Source organism: Lepisosteus platostomus, chromosome 11 (genome assembly GCF_059453375.1).
Source record: "Lepisosteus platostomus isolate fLepPlt1 chromosome 11, fLepPlt1.hap1, whole genome shotgun sequence".
Taxonomy (NCBI): Eukaryota; Metazoa; Chordata; class Actinopteri; order Semionotiformes; family Lepisosteidae; genus Lepisosteus; species Lepisosteus platostomus.
The window spans coordinates 48,783,292-48,801,957 of NC_142621.1; the positions used below are offsets into that span (position 1 = coordinate 48,783,292).

At 46.4% G+C, this 18,666-nt stretch overlaps 2 protein-coding genes and 1 long non-coding RNA gene across 4 annotated transcripts in view; 1 reads left to right on the forward strand and 2 right to left on the reverse strand.

Annotated features, from left to right (window-relative positions):
- Positions 1–823: 823 nt before the first annotated feature.
- LOC148652958 (meteorin-like protein) lies at positions 824–12,556 on the reverse strand. Its single transcript, XM_088600280.1, has 4 exons — positions 12,421–12,556; positions 7,846–8,228; positions 3,594–3,653; positions 824–1,665 (listed from the first exon to the last, which is right to left on the reverse strand). The coding sequence occupies exons 1-4, from the start codon at positions 12,513–12,515 to the stop codon at positions 1,346–1,348; spliced, it is 858 nt and encodes a 285-aa protein (XP_088456406.1). The 5' UTR covers positions 12,516–12,556; the 3' UTR covers positions 824–1,345.
- On the forward strand, positions 8,087–13,029 carry LOC148652959 (uncharacterized). The gene is made up of 2 exons (XR_015925494.1): positions 8,087–8,215; positions 12,411–13,029. It is a non-coding gene; the product is annotated as an uncharacterized LOC148652959 (long non-coding RNA).
- Positions 13,030–16,730: 3,701 nt separating this feature from the next.
- The window catches only part of qtgal (queuosine-tRNA galactosyltransferase), a 67,151-nt gene continuing 65,215 nt past the window's right edge, over positions 16,731–18,666 (reverse strand). For both annotated transcript variants that reach the window (XM_088600274.1, XM_088600272.1), the window contains one exon: positions 16,731–17,242. In XM_088600274.1, coding sequence (XP_088456400.1) covers positions 17,162–17,242 — 81 coding nt within the window. In that variant the 3' untranslated portion in view covers positions 16,731–17,161. The remainder of the gene's footprint in view (positions 17,243–18,666) is intronic.

Sequence of the window (18,666 nt, forward strand, 5' to 3'; positions counted from 1 at the left end):
ATTTTCTTTTTCAAAACATTTTCAAGTTTTCATAGATGCCACAGTCGCACACAAGATTGACCCTCTGCCTGGTGATGCCTGGCAGCACGTCTCCTATTAGAGTTTCGGCTTATTTTCAGCTCGAGCTGGAGCGAATCCTCACAGACCTGCCCCTCAGACCTCAGCAGGGTGTTTAAAGGAGAGGTGAGGCAACGGCTTGGCCTCGTCGTGCAGCCTGTCCGCAGGAGGTCACAGTTTGCAGGTTAAGGAAACGGCACAAACAACAGACATTCTCCCCTCCGACTCCAGGAAGCAAGACCTCGGGGAAAGGAAGTCGCCTGCAATCAGCTCCTTCTTGCATTTTTGCAAACTTGTGTCCCCCTTTCTTCTTGTTCTTTGTGGTGATCGGTACCTTGCATCCACACTGTTGTTGTAATAGTGTTGTTAAAACGTACACAGTACATCTACTTCTACAGCAAGACAGAAGTAATCCATATCGGGCTGGTCTTCATCCTGAGGACAATCGTGTTCATATGTTATTCTCCCTGTTCCTGTGCTCCCAGTTCCAGACCAGCTGAGTGTTTAACAGGAAGGTCACTTCAATGATAAGCTTATGGTCAGAAAGCCTGAATGGGTGCATGCGAGGAGATTTCTGAATTAGGAAAATCGAGAGCACAGCACTATCAACACTGCTCTCTCAATGGCTGTGCTAAGACCATGCAGAAGTTCTGTCACTCATACATTCAAGTACAGTCACTATTTTTAACATCAATAACTAACAGTGAAGCCACAGAAGTCATGGAGGCTTCCAAAACATTTGGGCAGACAGCAACAGAGGGGATAGTTCACTTCAGGATGCCTTTATTCTCTGAAAGAGAAGGCCTTTACAATTTAGCAGCCTGAAGAAAAATTACAGGCTGAAATTGCACATTTCTTAAAAACACCATAAAAACAAAAGCAGGTTTAGCTTAATACATTTCTGTCATAAGAAACAACTTCAAACTGTACATTAAGCTTTTTACAAAGCATTTGGAACTTCTCTTACAATGTTCTTTCACATTTACAGCAATGTACACGATATATACCAGCTTCTGCTACGTCAGCTTAATTTTAAGACATTACAGTCCAACATTAGGGTTTTTTTGCGTTGAAGAAATGGCAGCCTTACATTTCAGAGATTTTTTTCTCAGAAAATCCCGGCTTTGAAAATGGCTGTAAGAAACAGTTTAAGTCCAGCGACGTTGCTTGGCAACATTCAAGAGCTCGTACCTCCGTCAGTCAGGATAGCCAGCTGTGTTCGCCAGCCCCGGCCCAGTCGCTCAGCTGGGCCCACAGTGCTCTGGGGGTTAGGGCGCAGCAGCTTGGCTCAGTCCGTGTCGACCTGGCAGGGGTTCGTCCCCAGCTGTCTGGCCTCACTGTACAACCGCAGGAAGTCCTTGTAGCGCGGTGCACAGCCCAGCCACGCCTCGCCGAAACGTATGGAACCGGTAAAGAGGAACTCGCCCTCACCGGGCTTCACCCCGCATTCCAGAAGCGTCCGCACGTGCCCCGCCCAGCGGCGCGCCCGGCCGCCCGCGGACGCAAACACGCGGCTCTTCTGCTGGTACAGCCGGCTCAGCGACACCGCGATCAGAGACGCGTCCTGGTCCTTCTCGTGCTCCACTCCGCGGATCGTGCCCCGCGCCGCTGGGAGAGAGCGCAAGAGAGACGAGTCAGCCACACATTTCTCTCAGCTCGTGGTTCGGGTCGTTAGCTCGCATTGCCAATACAAGTTTGTAGAAAAAAATATTGCCATGATTCAATCACTCAACCTCAATTACAGACAGTAAACTCCAATCCTGGAGATCTTTGCTCCTTGTCATTATTTTCCACACTGTTGATCAAACTGAGAAAGCAAACTCTGAAAGACCCAAGTCTTTCGGGGCTCTGTGCTGTGATATTTCATGACCAGTCCTGGGAGTCAGGGTTCAATATTCTTTTACTCATCTTCAAAATACAAAAGGTTGCGATTATAGTGAACATAATATGGGAACCATTGAGCTTGAAGAAGCTACTCATCAACAATATTTAGGTGTTTATTTTGACACCATTTTCATTTTCTAGACAATAAGGGTAAGAAATAAAGGACAACAAAATGTTTAATCTTGTTGGACAACAACACGTTGAAGAAACCTAAGACAAAAATACTCAGCTTGAAATAGGTTGATCGTTACCAAAAAAATCAGTAATTTAATATTCTTAGAACTGGTGTGAGAGCAGCAATTTTAACTGCTCAGTGCCTAATTCCAGAGCTCAGGGATTCATTTATGATGTTTCTCACCAGTGAACAGAGAGCAGAAACAGTAACACAGTCACAGAGTACAGGGGTCAGAATGGGTTCTTGCAAACAAGCAGGGGGTTTGATTTTCTGAGCTGATTCAATAAGGCTGTGGCGGGAACCTGGATAAGGAATGTCAGTAAACTCAGATCTGTATTACTCGGAGAAGAGTGGCTCTAGCAGCGGGCTGACAGAGGAAAGCAGAAGCCTCGATCTCTACAGCACTGCTCAGCCAGCCGGTCCCTGACCCATGTTAGTCTCTGCAGCTCATTTGTGAGAGAGCACTGTCCTGGGTCGCCCGATGATTACAACTCCTACCTGCAGGAGGATTCACATTTTTACGTGGCTCTCAAGAGGCTGCCACTGCACACCTCCCTGCTGTGTGGCTCTCCGTTTATTGAGAGACAGAAACAGGAGCACAGACCACACATTTCTCAAGCCACTTCGGATATCAACCTTGGGGGGAAAAAAGGGAAATAGCAGCACTGGCTTGGAGAGACTGGTGAACTCCTTTGCTGCAGAACGTTCCTTTTTGTGCCAGATGAACTAACGGCTGTGGACTGGTAACGACTATGAACGATGTCTTTATTTAGGAGCCCTCATTCAGAACTGGCTGAGGCCCATGGTTAGATGTCTTAAGCAGACAGGGAGGGGAAACCCTGTGCCTTTCCCCTGCCTTGCCTATGGAAGAGGCTGCTGAGCCCCTTCTTCTTGAGATGAAAAAAGAAAAAACTAATTAGAATCTCTCCAGGTGGAGCCCCCCCCCCTCCCCCAAATTTAATTGGCCTGGCTGCTGGGACTGTTTACTGCTGCTATGGCACATTTCCTGCTCACCAGCAGCTCCCCTCCCCTCCCAGCGCAGAGGCGTGGGCCTGCTGAGGAGGGGGGAAACTCGTTATCTGAGGCCAGGGGTCTGAGGCAGGCCAAATGCCAAAGGGTTAAAGTGCTCCTCAGGAGCTCAGACAAAAGTGCTCTTTCATTTGACCTTTGTAGGTATACCAGCATTTATGAGTCTATTTGGAAAGAGATGTCCAGCGCGTTCCAGTAATTATTGTGTGTCCTGCCAAGCATAAATTCTACCGAGCAAAAACAAAAATGAAACCAGTTTTTAATTTGAAAACACACATGTATACTCAAATTCACCCAGTCTGACCCAAAAATATCTTCCCACAAAACTACAACTCTGACAGCATGGTAAAATACCTGGCTGTATTTCCACAGGGAACATCTCAGGCACTGCGGATGAGTATAGTGCATTAAGACATGCCTTCACTGTTCAAGAACACGGGACACTTACCAAAATCACTTGTGCAAACGGCCAGGAGCACTTCAGAGTCACTGCACGGCTGGCAGGGAGCTGAAAAAGATGGAGGAGATTGTTGAAAAAAAGATTCGGACATCAAGTCCTTCACAGGCACAATGGCCGAAATTGCTCCTTTCCTCAAAGTGAGTTTCCAGAGGACAGCATGTTTCATGTTGCCACACTAGAACCCGTTTGGGAAGAGCAGGGTTCAAGGCAGGACGAGAGCACATGACTGCTCTTCCTCTGGACACCGGTCCATCGCCAGTCGGACGCTGCCAGCATGCCTCTGGGAGGGGCAAGAAACTGAAGCACCCAATAAGAACCCTCGAGAACATGCAGACTCCGCAATCAAACCCGTTACTCTGGAGCTGCGAGGCAGCGATGCCAACCACCACACTGTGTTTATCGTAGTGAAGACTCCGGTTGTTGATATTCTTCCAACCAGCAAAGCTGTCGCTCAATGATCCCCCAGGATGAGGCCCGGGGAGGCCAAGGGGGAACCCCAAGTTCCAAACAGAGCCAGAGAGCAGCCTGGCTTATTCCCCTTCCATCCGTACAGCAGGCAGTAAGCATGAAGGCACAGCGGCAAGCTTCTCCGGACAAGTGATAAAGGTTTTTTTTTCTTTTGAAAGACGAAGAGAAGGAGTCAGAGCCACATGCTTGGCCCCACACAGAGACAGGAAGCTGCCACGCTCTAATTAATAATTTTTTCCTCAGCCAGGCCCCGGCCTAACAGTCCAGGAATCACCCTTCACGCTCTGTAGCTATAAAAAAAAAGTGCTAGCAGCCAGTTAGGAACAAAACATCTTTATAAGTGGTCAGCAGCTCTTCACAAGGACTCAGAAATCCTGAAATGTGCTGTACTGAACTCAGTCAGCTGGCTGTACTGTGAAAGTGAAAGTCCTCCAGGAGTAAAATCACTGTACACACTCAAAACGTCAGAACTACAGGAAATTCCAAAAATATACCTGTTTTCTTTCATATCTGTGTAGAAAGTTCCACAGCCAAAACACTGTTTTCTTTCTTCTCTTTTCAGCAGGGAATAAACCTATTACTTGTTCCTTTGCAGCCTGCGCATGCTGACGCAGCTCCCCACATGAACTACTGTAACAGATAAATACTGACACCCAGTTCCAAACTCCTTGAGTGACTACTAGTCCACAGTACAATACCAGGCCTCCACTACAGGTTTTTGGTAGAACTAGAACTTTGCTTCAATGGGTCACAATTGAGAATGTAGAGCTTGCTGTGCCACAGGCCTGCACTGCAATGGCCTGAGAGCTCCAACACCTGATTAGCCCTGCTGTACAGACTCCCACCTCCACTGGATCAGTGCACTGCCACTGCAGTGCTTCTTCTCCTTCACATTGTGCAGACATAGCTGACCTGCACAATCTAATTAACAGCTGCTTTGTTCACACAAGGCTGCTTTTCACTGCTTCTCTTACCCCCCCATCCCATTATTACACAGGTTTGGGCTGTACACCTACAAAGGGCATAAACATTGCACTGCCTGCAGCATCACTGTAACCCTAGACCAAGGTCACCAGCTCTACAAGATAAACCTATTGTCAGGAATGGGAGGAGGTGACACGGTAATAATGAGGACCGAAACTCAAAGGATAAGTCAAAGCCTCAGTAAAGCTTGCTCTCTGGAGTCTGCCGGCCTCTGTTCCCAGCTGTGTGGCGGGGCTGGGAAACGGGTGCAGCTGATTGGAGTGGACAGCCTGCAGGGGAAAGGGCTACATCAGCACGTGTGGGATTAGCCCCTGGGAGGCTCGCGGCCCCAGCCTGCGCCGCTGCAGCTGTAATCCTGACACTGCCCTGGCTGGAGGGGGGGGCAGCACGATAGCCCTGCAGATCAAGGACACGACGGAGAGCAAGTCTACAGACAGACAAGGCACTGCACGGCTGTGCTGAACCACACCTGCAACACCTCCGCGTTTCTGCCTCCGCACCGTCCTGCAATGACGCTCTCGGCCCCTCCGCAGGAGCAGCTCGCTTTCCTTCCAGAAATTCCCGAGGACCGACTGAAACGGGCAGCGCCGACACATGCCATGTAGAAACATTCTTGCACAACCCTGAAACAGCAGCAGGACGGCGCATGCTTTCAGAGCACTGGGCGAGGAGGCCACGGGCTCAGGGCAGACAGGGCAGCACGGAAGACACAAGAGGTCACGGGCAAAGCTGCTCAGCATCTGGGACAGCCACCATCATTCTCAATTATTCTTTTTTAAGGTCTGAATAACACTGAGCTAGCTCTAAGCAGAAACTAAACTCTTTGATGTTGCACTGGTGTCATAATTCTGGATCTCTATTTAAAGAGCTCCGTTTCTCTTTTCCACATAGATCACCAGCAGGACAAACATGAAACATTCCCACAGGAATGCAGTGGCTCAGCGTTTCCACATTAATAGCGCTGCTCTGTCGCATCCCTCAGCTCTGTGCAGCACCAGACCACTTCTAAGAGGAGCTGGCTGCCATCAGGAGATGAAGGAAATTTCCTAACATCTGCCCCAAGCATATTGTACAGTGATATAGTGCTAAGAATTAAAATTTCACTAGCGTGGTAGAGAACTGTGCCAGGAGCAAAATGATCCTGTCAGCTTGTCCAAAGTATTGCACATGACGGGAATAAAACCACAGCCTACAAAACAAGGACAGACTTTTTTCATTCGGATTATTACATTCATAGGATTTTTCTTTGTAAGATTATAACCACATCAAACCGTAAAATGCAAACAAATGTTCTGATTGCAGCTACACAGCAGTACACACAAACGTCTCTCTGGCAGTGGGCGACTGCTGGCCCAGCAGCCCACACACTCTTAGCCTGAACAGGACCTGTGGGAGTGAGCCGGTGCGGACAGACTCCGCGGTCCGTAAGCACTCACTCACTGCAGCAGCAGCCTGTCCCTCGGTCAGAGCTGGGCCTCATCTGACAGTTCTAGTATGGCTGACCAGCTCACTCCTTAACATGTAGCTGCTTTCTGGGTTTACAGATAACGTGAATGATACTGTGCGCAATATTTAGATTGGAGGGGTCTCCGAGGCTTAGCCCAGCTCAGTTCTCTCCTTTTGACAAAGATTTCTATTATAGTTTGTGGGGCAAGTCTGAAAAAAAAACACTTATTTTTCTAGTCAGGCTAATAACAGATCTCTATGAAATTTCAGAGAGAAAGAGAGAGTCAGGCTCAGCGGAATTGTAGTTCAATGAAACCCTATCAATTCCTGGTGAAGGAAAAATATATTTATTTTATTCAATATGTGGTGCAACATTTTTGTGGCAGTTATTTATAATCTCTGCGGCAAAACTTGATTTGTACAGACCACATTCTTTAAACCAGGAGTAACATACTGTAAAGTATAGATCCTGTCTAATTTTAAAAGCCCAGACAGACAGGCTCAGATTGGTTTGGAACTAATTCCTCTGAGTTGCTGTCAGCTATAAGCATGAGAGATGTTCCAGGGAGACAGAGCCAATTTGTACCTGTTGTAAATATCTCCCATTTTCATTCATGATCATTTACTAAAAAAAAAAATCCAATGACATCCTCGAGCTTTTCAGTGCAAGGGCAGAAACAATGGGTGACAGTAAGACTACATAAGTTGCATAAACAGAATTACTCAGAGCCTTAACCTGCATGAACTGGCCAGGCACTCTTCCTATTGCTCCTTAAAAAGTGGGATTCTGATTTCTTAGGACAGTAGCAGTGAGGACTCACCATAATTGACACAGGACACTGCAAACCTGTCATTTTGATTTACTCATGAGCAGCAAAGAATCACACTTTGTATAAATGTTGCTCGCAAGTAGCTACAACACTTTATCTACTTGGAACAAAAAGGCAAAAGCTGTCTTAACTTAATGACATGCTCTTTAATCCTGTTCCATCTTTCACAGTCTTGATTAATCACTTTTCTGAACACTGCGTCCGGCCAGGAGCTTTCACCCAAGAGCTGACCTGGAGCATCAGAGCACACAGGAAACCTCCAGAGTGCTGCTGGATAAAAGCAGACAGCCTGGGTCACGTGGAGTAGTACCCTTCCAATGCCTGCGCTGACAAGAGCACGACGCACAAGACTAAGGCACCGACACTGTTTGTGACAGGGGCTCTAAAAATACATAGTACCCCTAATGTCCACACCGCTGTATGAAAAAGGCTGAGCTCTGTACAACCATTTACAAGCACTAGTCTTTCAGAGAACAGCAAAGCAGGACTGGTAGAGCTTAGGCAACACTTACCAGCCATTGAGCGCAGGTCTGCACTGCTCCTCTGGCTCAGGAGCTCGTACTGGAAGGCGGTGATTTTGCGGCTAATATCCGACTGGGGCGTGGCCTCGATGAAGAGGGACCCCTCCTCTATGCCGAAGCAGTAGACCCGGCTGGGCTCCTGCTCCCTCACCAACAGCTTCAGCTCCCCCAGCTTCTCCAGGTAGATGTTGGCGCCCCTGGAGTCCTTCATGGGCTTGATGCAGACAGTGAGGTGCTGCGCAGCAGGGGTGAGGGTGTTGGGGCGCAGGTTGACGATGAGCGCCCCCGTGGGGTACAGCCACTCCAGCGTGCCCTGCGCGCAGCGAAGGTACACCTGCTCAACGTCCCTCGCGTGCGTCTCGTGCGTCAGCCCGCTGAGAGAGAGAGAGGAGAGACACGGGTAGCAGCCGGCTAGCACCACTTGCACCTGAAGAGCTGCTGGACTTTCTCTCAGAAACAACACACAATGCAGAAGGTTGTTACCAAGTCAATTCTGCATCAGAGCAGCAGGTAATGAGTGCAATTCTGTTAACCTAACTAGTTACACTGGCAGATAAGTGCAGTCATCCATCTTCTTTCTGCCAACTCTGTGTATCAAGTGCCCAATGCCTAATCATGCCACACCCCATCAAAAACATTAATTTAATTTCCTAATGAGTCATTCCAAAGAGATCAGAACATGCCCTGAAAAAAAAATCATTAATCACATTCCTTCTATTCACTCACTGATATTTCAAGTAAAAAAAACTAAAGTGGTTTCATTAAACTTAAAACATTAAACTGGAAGGAGGGTTACCTCCAGTATTAAAGACTATGTAAAGAGCCGCCTTGTGGGGAAAAAAAATCAAACATTTTTTTAAATCAAGTCATGAGCCCCAACTGAAGACTGAAGTGATTTGAACAAAAACATCACTTGTGTTGTTCCGGGCTGTCAAAAGGTTTATCCAACTGCTGGGAGTATGTTTAAACATGCTAGAGCTCCTTGTAAATAATGTCAGGTTTTCAAAGAACGTGCAAACAAGTCAATATTTAGTGCAGAGAGTTTGTGCACTGCTATATGAGACAACTCGGGATTCACCGCTGCAGGATGGTTGCAACACTTCTGAAGCACTACAGTACACTCACTTACAAATGCTGCTTAAAATGCGCAAACGTCAGGCTGCTGTAAGAGTCACATTAATCTTGATACCATTCCCAATGATCCTGTTTCATCTCAGGAGGTCTGCTGTAAGAACAGAGAGATCCAGACTGCATGGGCTTCTCAGATGTCCGGAATAACAAGAGTGATACCTGTGACCTAACAGCAAACTATAAGCCCTTCTTTTCTGTTTGTTCCTTTTGCCTCCACAGCTGGTTTCCTAGTCATCTCTGTGTCTAGCTCTACTTTAGGAATAGCACTGAGCTCTTAAGTTTGGTAGCCAGCTTACAACAGCACAGCTATGAGCAGAGAAGCCCAATCCAACCACAGAGAAGACAGGGGACTCTACTCCTCCTGTGGTTCAGAAACAGTTAGGCAGTCAGCACTGTAATGATGACGAATGAGTCATCCTGCTCAAACTGCAATCATGCCTTTGAAAAATGCACCTATACTTACTATTTATCTGGAAGAAAGCTAGTGCACACAACCTTATGGAACAGAACTAAATGAGAAATCTGAAGACAGACTTTGCATCTTTTTCCCAGTAATGTGGGAGGTGTTGCAGTTCGAGGTAGCTTTCTGATTAAATGTCATGGGAGGCAACAGGTCTGGAACAAAAGCATCTATCTGTGAAGATGGGGAATGCAGTAAACATGTGTGAAATGAATAACTGCATGTAACTGAATAACTGGATGACTAAATCTATAAATATTTCACAGAACACGTGAGTTTTAATCCCGAATTAAAATCCAAAATGGAGGAATGCTATAGAGAAACCACTACGAAAACAATCTTTGGGATTACAGCTTGTTTCTAGGGTTCAATCACAGTCACCCTGCTGGCAACTGGTCAGGGCTTCCCGGTCTCTGTGGCTCGATCCTAACCACAAGCCTCCCCTCACCTGGCTTCAACACTCATCACGGGCTCATGGGCCTCAGTGAGTTACAGCATTTCAAGAACTGAAAACCTGCAGTTTTCCACTGCTTTAACCAAATGTAATTGGCACATTGCTTCATCTTGGAGTTTGAAACAGATGTTCCAAATAATACGAGAAGCACAGATATGCAGCACAGCAGCTGAAACAGTAACTTCCAGTATGAAGGCACTGGGACCCTGTGTCTGTCTTCCCTGGACTGACCCACCCTCTTATGGTCTCTGAACGGGAGACGGTTCCTGGTATCGAGAAGCAGCAGCCAAGGTAAAGCGAATTACTGGCAGAAGAACGACGAAAAGCCAGTTACAGACGTGCTGTAGAACAACAGAGGATATCAGTGATATCACCACTGCGCTTCAACACCCCACCCAATTTAAACATTCCCTGGCCCTTTTCCTTGGAATAACACAGCAGACAAATGGATACAGGATAGTTTTATTTTCAACAGCTGGTAGCTCACTCGATGGCGAAACTCTACGCTCCTTTAACAAATCCAGGGACTGAAAGAGGGGAACTAGTCTCTCTCCCTTTGGGTCCACTCTTGCCACCAGAACCCTGGTTTTTCCCTCACCCCTCACGGCCTCGCTTTTAATTAAGTCTTTAAATCAATTCTCTGCGCCGTTACGAAACCTCCGCGGAGACTAATCGGCACCAGATTACTGGTCCCGTTTCAAAGCGCCGTACTGTTATTTCTGCTTCAGAAGCTCGGCGAGACCCTTAAGGGCGGTTCATTAGCATGCAACTGTAAACAATTTATTAAACAAAAAATATATCTAGATTTTCTGGTTTTTGCATGTGTGAATACGATCTATTCATTCCCCGTTCCGTAGTCCCATATTTCAGCGTCTGCGGCGCCAAGTGTTTACGGCTCATTGATTCTCAACACTTTATCGTCCGGTTGTGCAAAATAAAATCAATATTTAACAATACAGTCCACGTGGCTACGTGCAAAAATGTACTGAATAAAATGCACAAAGTTATTCGTCGATGTTTTAAATAAAAATAAACTATGTGAGTCTCACAGAGAATCGCCTAACGGGAGGTCTAAAGCACTTTTCAAACGGACTCGTCAGTCTGTAACACGCGGCACAGGTTAAACAAAAAAAAAACAATTAATTTGAACGCGGTGTGATTTACTCTTCTCAAGCTCAACAGGACACAGTTCCTACGCTAACCCAGCTCGGGCAGCGGGCTGCAAACTTCATTTCCTGGCTACGGCTCCTGCGGTAGCCCCTCCCTTATTCCGCGAAATCTCTCCTTTTTATATTCCAAACTGCAGTCCAAATTTCTGGGAAACTGGATTTGAATGTAATTTAAATTGGAGGTTTCTACTTTAATGCGTGCATACAGTATTCAAAACGGCGACTGGAACCGAGTAAGTTTTCGAACAGCCGCTGGCAGCACTGAAGCGACTCTCAAGCAGCAGTATTTCTGTCCAGGACAGCGGCGGTAACAGGTAAATGTGCGACCGCAACGGACTACAAACACCAGCCGTGAACAACGAAGGCTCACTGTGCCCTATACACATCCGTAAGGTTTGGGGACTTCAATTGCAAGTGTTTGCTTCAGAACAGAGTTACATTTCATCGTCACATTATTGGATCTAAATACAGTAGACAATCACATGTAGACGCGAAGGCGTATTTCGAGTGTTGCTTCATTACCAGCATTACAAATCCGGGCTTTTAAACCGAAACATTGATACACGAAACGTCACTGTGTGGGGTTCTCGTGAACAGTAATGTGCTCTCCGATACCACCTTTAAAACATACCTGAAAAAAGTGTAATAGAGCAACCATATGTGTAAGATACACATGCAAAGGAAAATATGACAGTTTTATTATTCCTGCTTTGGTTTACACGTTTGGTTTGGCAGTCAGAGCGCACGGGAGCGGCGCACAGGTGTGTGTTCGCTGGCACAGGTGTGTGTCGAGTGAGCAGGTAGCTCTGCAGCCCGCGTCTGGCCGGAAGATTCGCACCTCGCACCCCGCACTGCAGAGCGACCTGCTCCCGGGGCACTCCCTCGGCACAGCCGCAGGATCGCACGAACCAGCAGACACTACATCGCCTTCAGGTACCACGCAGAGTTCAAAGTGAATGTCTAAAGAAATGGCCTACAGAACTCTCTCTCAAAATTCACATACATGGGTCCCAGCACAAAATATTTAGTCATTCCTGCAGTTTGAAGAATACCTTTATAAAACATTCAAGAACGATCAAAAACATCTACAGTCACTATGACCTGATGTACGATACAAATCGTATCTTAAATATGTGCATATACCGTACAGGAGTTATAAATACACACACGTACACTATACTTCACACTAAACTCTGTTCAGCTGCACTGAATCCCTCAGTGATGTAAACACGTAGCATCCTCCGCAGTGCGAAACTACGAATGGCTTAAGAGTCCCGTGCCCGAGCTACGCTGCACTAGTGAGCATGAAAAGGCATCCGTGAACCCGAGGCACATGTGAAAGCAGCCCTCACCTTCCCCTCCAGCTGCACTGGTCGCTGGAGTACTGCGCGCAGACTGTCCCGCACAGCAGCGCCACGGCCAGCAGCCTCGCCACCGCAGCCCGCATGCTGGTCCCCGCACACGGCTCCGGCTCTCTCGGTCCGACTCTTTTCCTCAAAATCCCGACAGAACAACTCGGAGGACAGAAGCTTCCTCTCCCTTACATCGTGACAGGGCGGGAGGCGGGTGTCTATCTGCGCTGAAGCCCTCTTCGCCCGTGCAGGACCCTGCAGCTTCGCCGTGCGCCAGTGGAGAGCGGAGCGGAGCCGCAGGAACTTTTCACTCGAGTTCGACTCCACGTCACTGCCTCTCCGGCCAGCTGACACTGAGATGCTGAATCCGAGCCACGCCTGCGCTCTCCGCGGCGAGACTTGTCCTAAATCAACCGCTTTTCCTTTTGACTCGAGTTTCAGAGTCCAGAGCTCTTCATAATGTTCACGTTACATTTCTAGCCTATCTTGGCGCTCTTCGGTAATTTGTGCTCCATTTCTCCGAAAAGTCTCATTTTCGCAGGAAGTGGAGTCCTGGAGATATTTTTAGTTACTGAATACATTAAAAAAAAAAACGCCTGGCTGACTTTATTTCTGGTGTTTAATGTCAGTGATACCACAGCTCAATACAAATTTAGCAAAGCAAATGTTGCCCCGCTGGTTTTAAGCAAGACAGAACTACAGACTAGCGCTTTATCATAACATGTTTTCCTGTAGTTATTAATAAAACGTTTAATTAAAAAAAATAATTACTAAAAATCTTACAGGTAGACTTTATTTTTCGTATTTTAATCATTCCCAAATTCCACGCTTGGTTTGTCTCCAACCTGTCTATTTTAATGGCCATATTATTCGGACACTTTTATTTCAGAATACGTTTACACTACCTTCGAGAGCCGATTGCACACAGCGCCGTCGCTGGTATCTTTAGGAACTCCGTTTTCATCGTAATTGGAATAAAACGGAACAGTTATACGTTAAGCACTACACGGGTATATCTGTGAGTATAAAAACATAAAAATTATAATATTATAATAAATATAGTAAATATTTATGTATTTACTGTGCAAAACTGAACTGAAATATTTGGTATAGCTGGTAAACATACTGAAAAGGGAGAATTAAAAACATTACAGAAGCTGAAGAGAAAGTCCATAAAGACTTAGACCACATTCAGGACTGGACAAACATCTGATTCATGGCATGAAAGACAAACTGTTACATGCAAGTAGCGAGAACTGTAGATATAAACTGGGAAACATTGACCTTGTAGAAGCTATAAAAAAGACACAGGTTGTTGAGGGTGATGTATCATTCACATCTTCTGCATGTACAGTGGGCTCCAGGAGGAAGAGCGAGCAGATACTTTCTTGGGCGTAAATAACAGTGTTACACTGACAGCGTAAAGGAAGTGAACCATTTCTCATCCTGAACAGAAAATACTTCGAGGGGACCTGGTACACGTATTCACAGTCCTCAAAGGCAGAAACAAAGTCAGTCCAGTGGACTTCAATAGGATCAACAGTGAAGCACAACCAGAGGACACAAGTGGACACTACTGGCACGTGATGGAATATAAAACTCAGAACAAGCTGCGGCAGTCTGTGACAAGCACTCCAGCCATGCTGTCAAAGCTGATACCTTGGATTACTCCCAGAAAAGGTGAGATTCTCGGAGATCAGATCAATCGGCTACTAGTAACCAAAAGAGCTTGATGGCCCAAAGAGCTCCTCTCATTTATAACCTTTCTTCTGGGTTTAACAGTAAAGCCCACATGGTGGCACCATGAAGCACCACTATGAAGCACTGTGCTGAGCCCTGCTCCCGCTCACCCTGGGACAGTGCTGTCAAATAAAACCCGCTAGCTTGATCGGTCAATAATCGAGCAACGAAGGGCATTTCCCTCTTGCAGATGAAAATTAGAAAGTGAATTGGAAATGAACAAGAACAGCACTTAGAGCTGAAAGCAAGAGACACTTGTTTTGTCAGAAAGAGTGTTGAGGGAATGAACTACCCAGGGATGTGGTTGAAGCCGTTTCCTTGGGATCCTTCAAGAATCATCTGGACAAGATCCTTGGATCATTAAGCTACTCGCAAGGGATTGAGCAAGAGGAGCCAAAATGCCTCCATTGTTTTGTCATCTATTTTTCTGACCTGAAACTCTTCAGGCAGCTCTGAGAAGTGTCCGATTCCTCTCCTCATTCTGGAAAATAGGATATTTTACATCCAGGTGGGGAACGGTATTGGGAATGGTGTTAAGTGACACGTTCGATGTTGCACCAAGAAAGACACAGGTGCAAGGAAGTCGTTTCTGATGTGATCCCCAGAATATCTCTCAGGCTGAGGGGCTGCTGCTTGTCACTGATCCCCCACTTTGCTCACTCTTTATAAATGTAAGAAGAAGCCCTGAGGTCTGACCAGCCCCCTAGAGCTACATGTCTTTCTTTAACCTGTCTGTGTCACCTGGGCGTTATTCAAACATCCTGTCTGGAGGAAGGTTTGAGCAGAGTCTGCTGTCACTGGGCTCATACACTGACGCAGGCAAGTAGATTAGTCACCCTTTCTTTTCTTCCTTTCTTGCACCAAATAAGCAATACATGCAGAGCTGGCTTGTACCCGTCTTAAACCCTGAGCAATACAGCTCAGGCTACACGTCATTCACAGGAGCTACTGCCTGGCTGTACATCACCCAGTGCTGCTGACTTCACTGCTGCCAGGGAGCTGTGCTTGGGCACTTTTACATGACCATCTTCAAAGCATTCCTTTAGTCCCAGTGGAAAAGTTGCTCAATATTGTCTTTCAAAATAGATCCTAATTGAAACCCAAAATTTAGGTAAAAAAAAAACATCTTACCACTTTTTAAATCAATTTCCACTAATTAAGAACAAATTCTGGTGTGAAGCAGAAAGCTGTGAAAGTCCCCGTGAGCCGCCTGGTCACCTGGTTCGCCCTCCTCCCCCAGACTTCCCGCTGAACTGCCCTCAGTCTCCACGGTGATGTGAGTGACAGCAGAGCCCTTTCCTGAGAGCTGGCCAGAGCTGGCAGGGAAGTAACAGGAATGTAAACACAGAGACGGGGCAAACCAATGCTAACTGGAGACAAAGTGACAACTCGACGTGATAGTTTTCTCAGGCTGTCTGTCTCCAGGCTGTGTGGAGCAGCAGGGTAAACTGAGGCACAGGGAAAGCCTCAGCTCCAGACTGCCTGCATTGGTGGGGGTGTAACAGCAGAAGACTGGCACCCTTTGAAGATTCATGCCAGTGTCACAGTCCAGCCTTCTCTGGATTTTTCTGAAAACACATCGTGATGCTCAGAAAGCAAAGGAACACAAGACATCCGCAAGTCTGGATGCCTGGTCTTTCTGCATTCAACTGCAGGCGCTGGCTCGGTCCGTCTGGTCTGGGGTTTTACAAAGCAGATGCATACTGCACATGTGAATACGTGCCCCTACAATGGCCCTATGACCAAGCTCCAGAAAGAGTATGGGCTGCAGGTTTGGAGAGCTGCAATGTCTGACTTCACATTACATTACACTTCACATGAATGCAGAGAATGCTAACGAACGCTGCTGTTTAGTTTCTCAAGAGCACGGGAGGAGCGAGAGGCCTTTCCTCGCACTCGGCGGGGCCAGAGAACGGCGACGCTGGGAGTGTGGGGATGAGAAATCGCAGCTCAGACCCAGCCATGCCTTTTCCTTCTTTCCCATCTAAAACACCAGATGTTTGCTAATAACAACCTCCACAGTAGTCTGTCCTGAAAATAATTTTACAAAAAAGTGGAAAAGGTTGTTTTTCAGCTCAGGAGCAGTAACTCGCCAAACCTGAGAAACAGGAGTCAGCGAAACAGTTTCTTTCTGGCTCAAATTACTGCTCTGTACGCCTTGCCTGTGACACCATTTGTTTTGCTCTTGGCACGCTTTCTGGCCTCTGAACACAGAGCGCTCGTTCCGTTTGACTGCGATGACACAACTCGAGTGTCTCAATAACAAACATCTATCACGCCTGGCTGTCAGTGCTGCTCTGTGTGGCACCTGCAGGCTCTCAGGAGGTGCAGCCGGTTATGATGAAGGAGGCACTCTGTTCAGACCTGTAGCTCTGCTCCCCCCAGCCGGAAGACTCTGCTGTTTGTCTTTTGGTCCTTTGTTAACTCTACACTTTCATATCCCCATAAAATAAACAGCTCTGCTAGAAGCCAGAAACAGCAAGTCTGGGGAGAAAGGGGTAGCCTCTACCACGTGATCTTGGTTTCATCCTCATCTTGGAACCTATGAGCTAATTAACAGATGCAGAACATCAGACTTTGAAGCTTTTTATTTTGTTTAATGAGCACAACAGAACATCAGCATAATCGTCCATCCAAATGTTCTGCATTGGAGAGATGACATCGCTTGACTGGGCAGGCGAGTGGTGGGGGTAATTTAGTAATCTGTTTGAGTAACGTTTGCGTGCAACGTAACAAATGCACTATAGTCTTATTCATTTTCAAGCACATTCATTTTGTCTTGAGTCCAGCTCGCAGGGACGGAGGTGGCCTGGATATAGTGTTTCTGGTGTGCTGCTGTCTGTCTCTGGTGGGACAGGACTCAGCTCAGGTGCTCTCTGCAAGAAAGGAGTCTTTCTTGCAGAGCCAGACTCTCCTCACTCCCCAAGCACTGTGGAATCCATAGTGCTGTATTCTCTGGATTTCCAAGCCCTACTCTCTCCCTTTCTTCCTTTTTCTTTCTTCAGTTGAAATGATAGTAGTCTAACCCTTCTTTCAGGTTAAGAGAGCGCAGGTTGTCTTCCAAAACTCCACCTGTCATATCCTGAAAGGGAGAAAAAATCTGCATATCAAACAAAGCAAAAAAGAGCGGGGAAGATCACTGTGTTTCCAGTTAATGAAATCACTCCAGGCTGAAAAAAACTGGCACACAGAGAAGCATCTTTCACTGGGGAACTATGTCAGCCTGCTGATTCACAGCAGTAGATATACCTCCTTATTTTTTCCCCTTATAATAAGAAACACCAAAAAGAGGAGAGAACCATCTTATTGTTTGGATTTTAGTCTCATGAGCTCGTTGATGGTTTCTCTTCGGATTATTTTATCAATCAATTCTGTTGATATCCTGCACTGTAACCATGGCAGCGGGAGCTGATCCCTGGTTCTGGGACGAGGGTGGTTGTGTGGGCTGCCCAGGAACCGGCTGTCAATCTCGTGAAGAAAAGAGGAAATGCAAAAAATAAATGGTTTCTGCTGAGCTAAGCAGTTAAGTTTTCCTCTACAACAACTATGAGATGTCAAATAAGTCTCTTTCACAGTTTTATCTTTCAAAGAATCTGTTATAAAAAAATACCACAAAGGTGATTCAGTGGTACTTCCAGATGCCACGCAATGCTTACAAGAAATCAGCTAACTGAAGAAAAACGACAAGAGCTTCAGGAAGCAGCAACAATAACAGCGTTCCTAGTCACAGCAAAAGTCCCCTCCGCTCTGTAGAGCCTCCTGCCCTTCACAGAGCTGAGCACAACACAGATATCGGAGGCCTGAGTGTGAGACCCAGGGTGTCAGGGTGTCACATTTTTATGACACCACTGCGTGAAGCCAGTAATGTTTTACACAACAGGGAGGAACAAGCTTTGTCCAGGGCACCCAGTCAGTTAGCTGTTCGTGAAGTGATTAGGCAGTTACTTTCATTTAATTCACCCCTACTTCCTGTGGTGTCCTACTGATGGTGACTTGGTCTCTCACCAACCTTTTTATAATCTTACACACTTGCTAGGTATTATATTTGGGTTCTGTGCAAACATTCATCGAGTTATTTGAGAGCCCTACTTTGGCTGTTAAAGTGTGGTACACATTTATCACAGGCGAAGGAATCACAAGAACTGGACTGTTGATCACATGTGGATGTGAGGGATCTGTGAGACCTGATGCAGATTAAGGATGAAGTGTTAGTTTCATGCCATTTTTAAATTTAAACTGAATGTTTTTTGTGCAATATATATACAGGTACTGTATGAATTTAGAGAAGACTATCTGCAGTCAAAGCCTCGACTGTTGGCCTTTTATTTTTCTCTTCATAGACTCACACAACCTCTCAAAGACAAAACATCTTGGTAAAAAAGCATGACAGTCCATCAGAGAAAGAATGCTGACAGTGTAATTCAGCCCCTCTTCAGCTGACTGTGGGTTAAGCTCAATAGTTCTCAGATGTCCGTGGAATATTACAACTTAATACCTTCAAGCTGT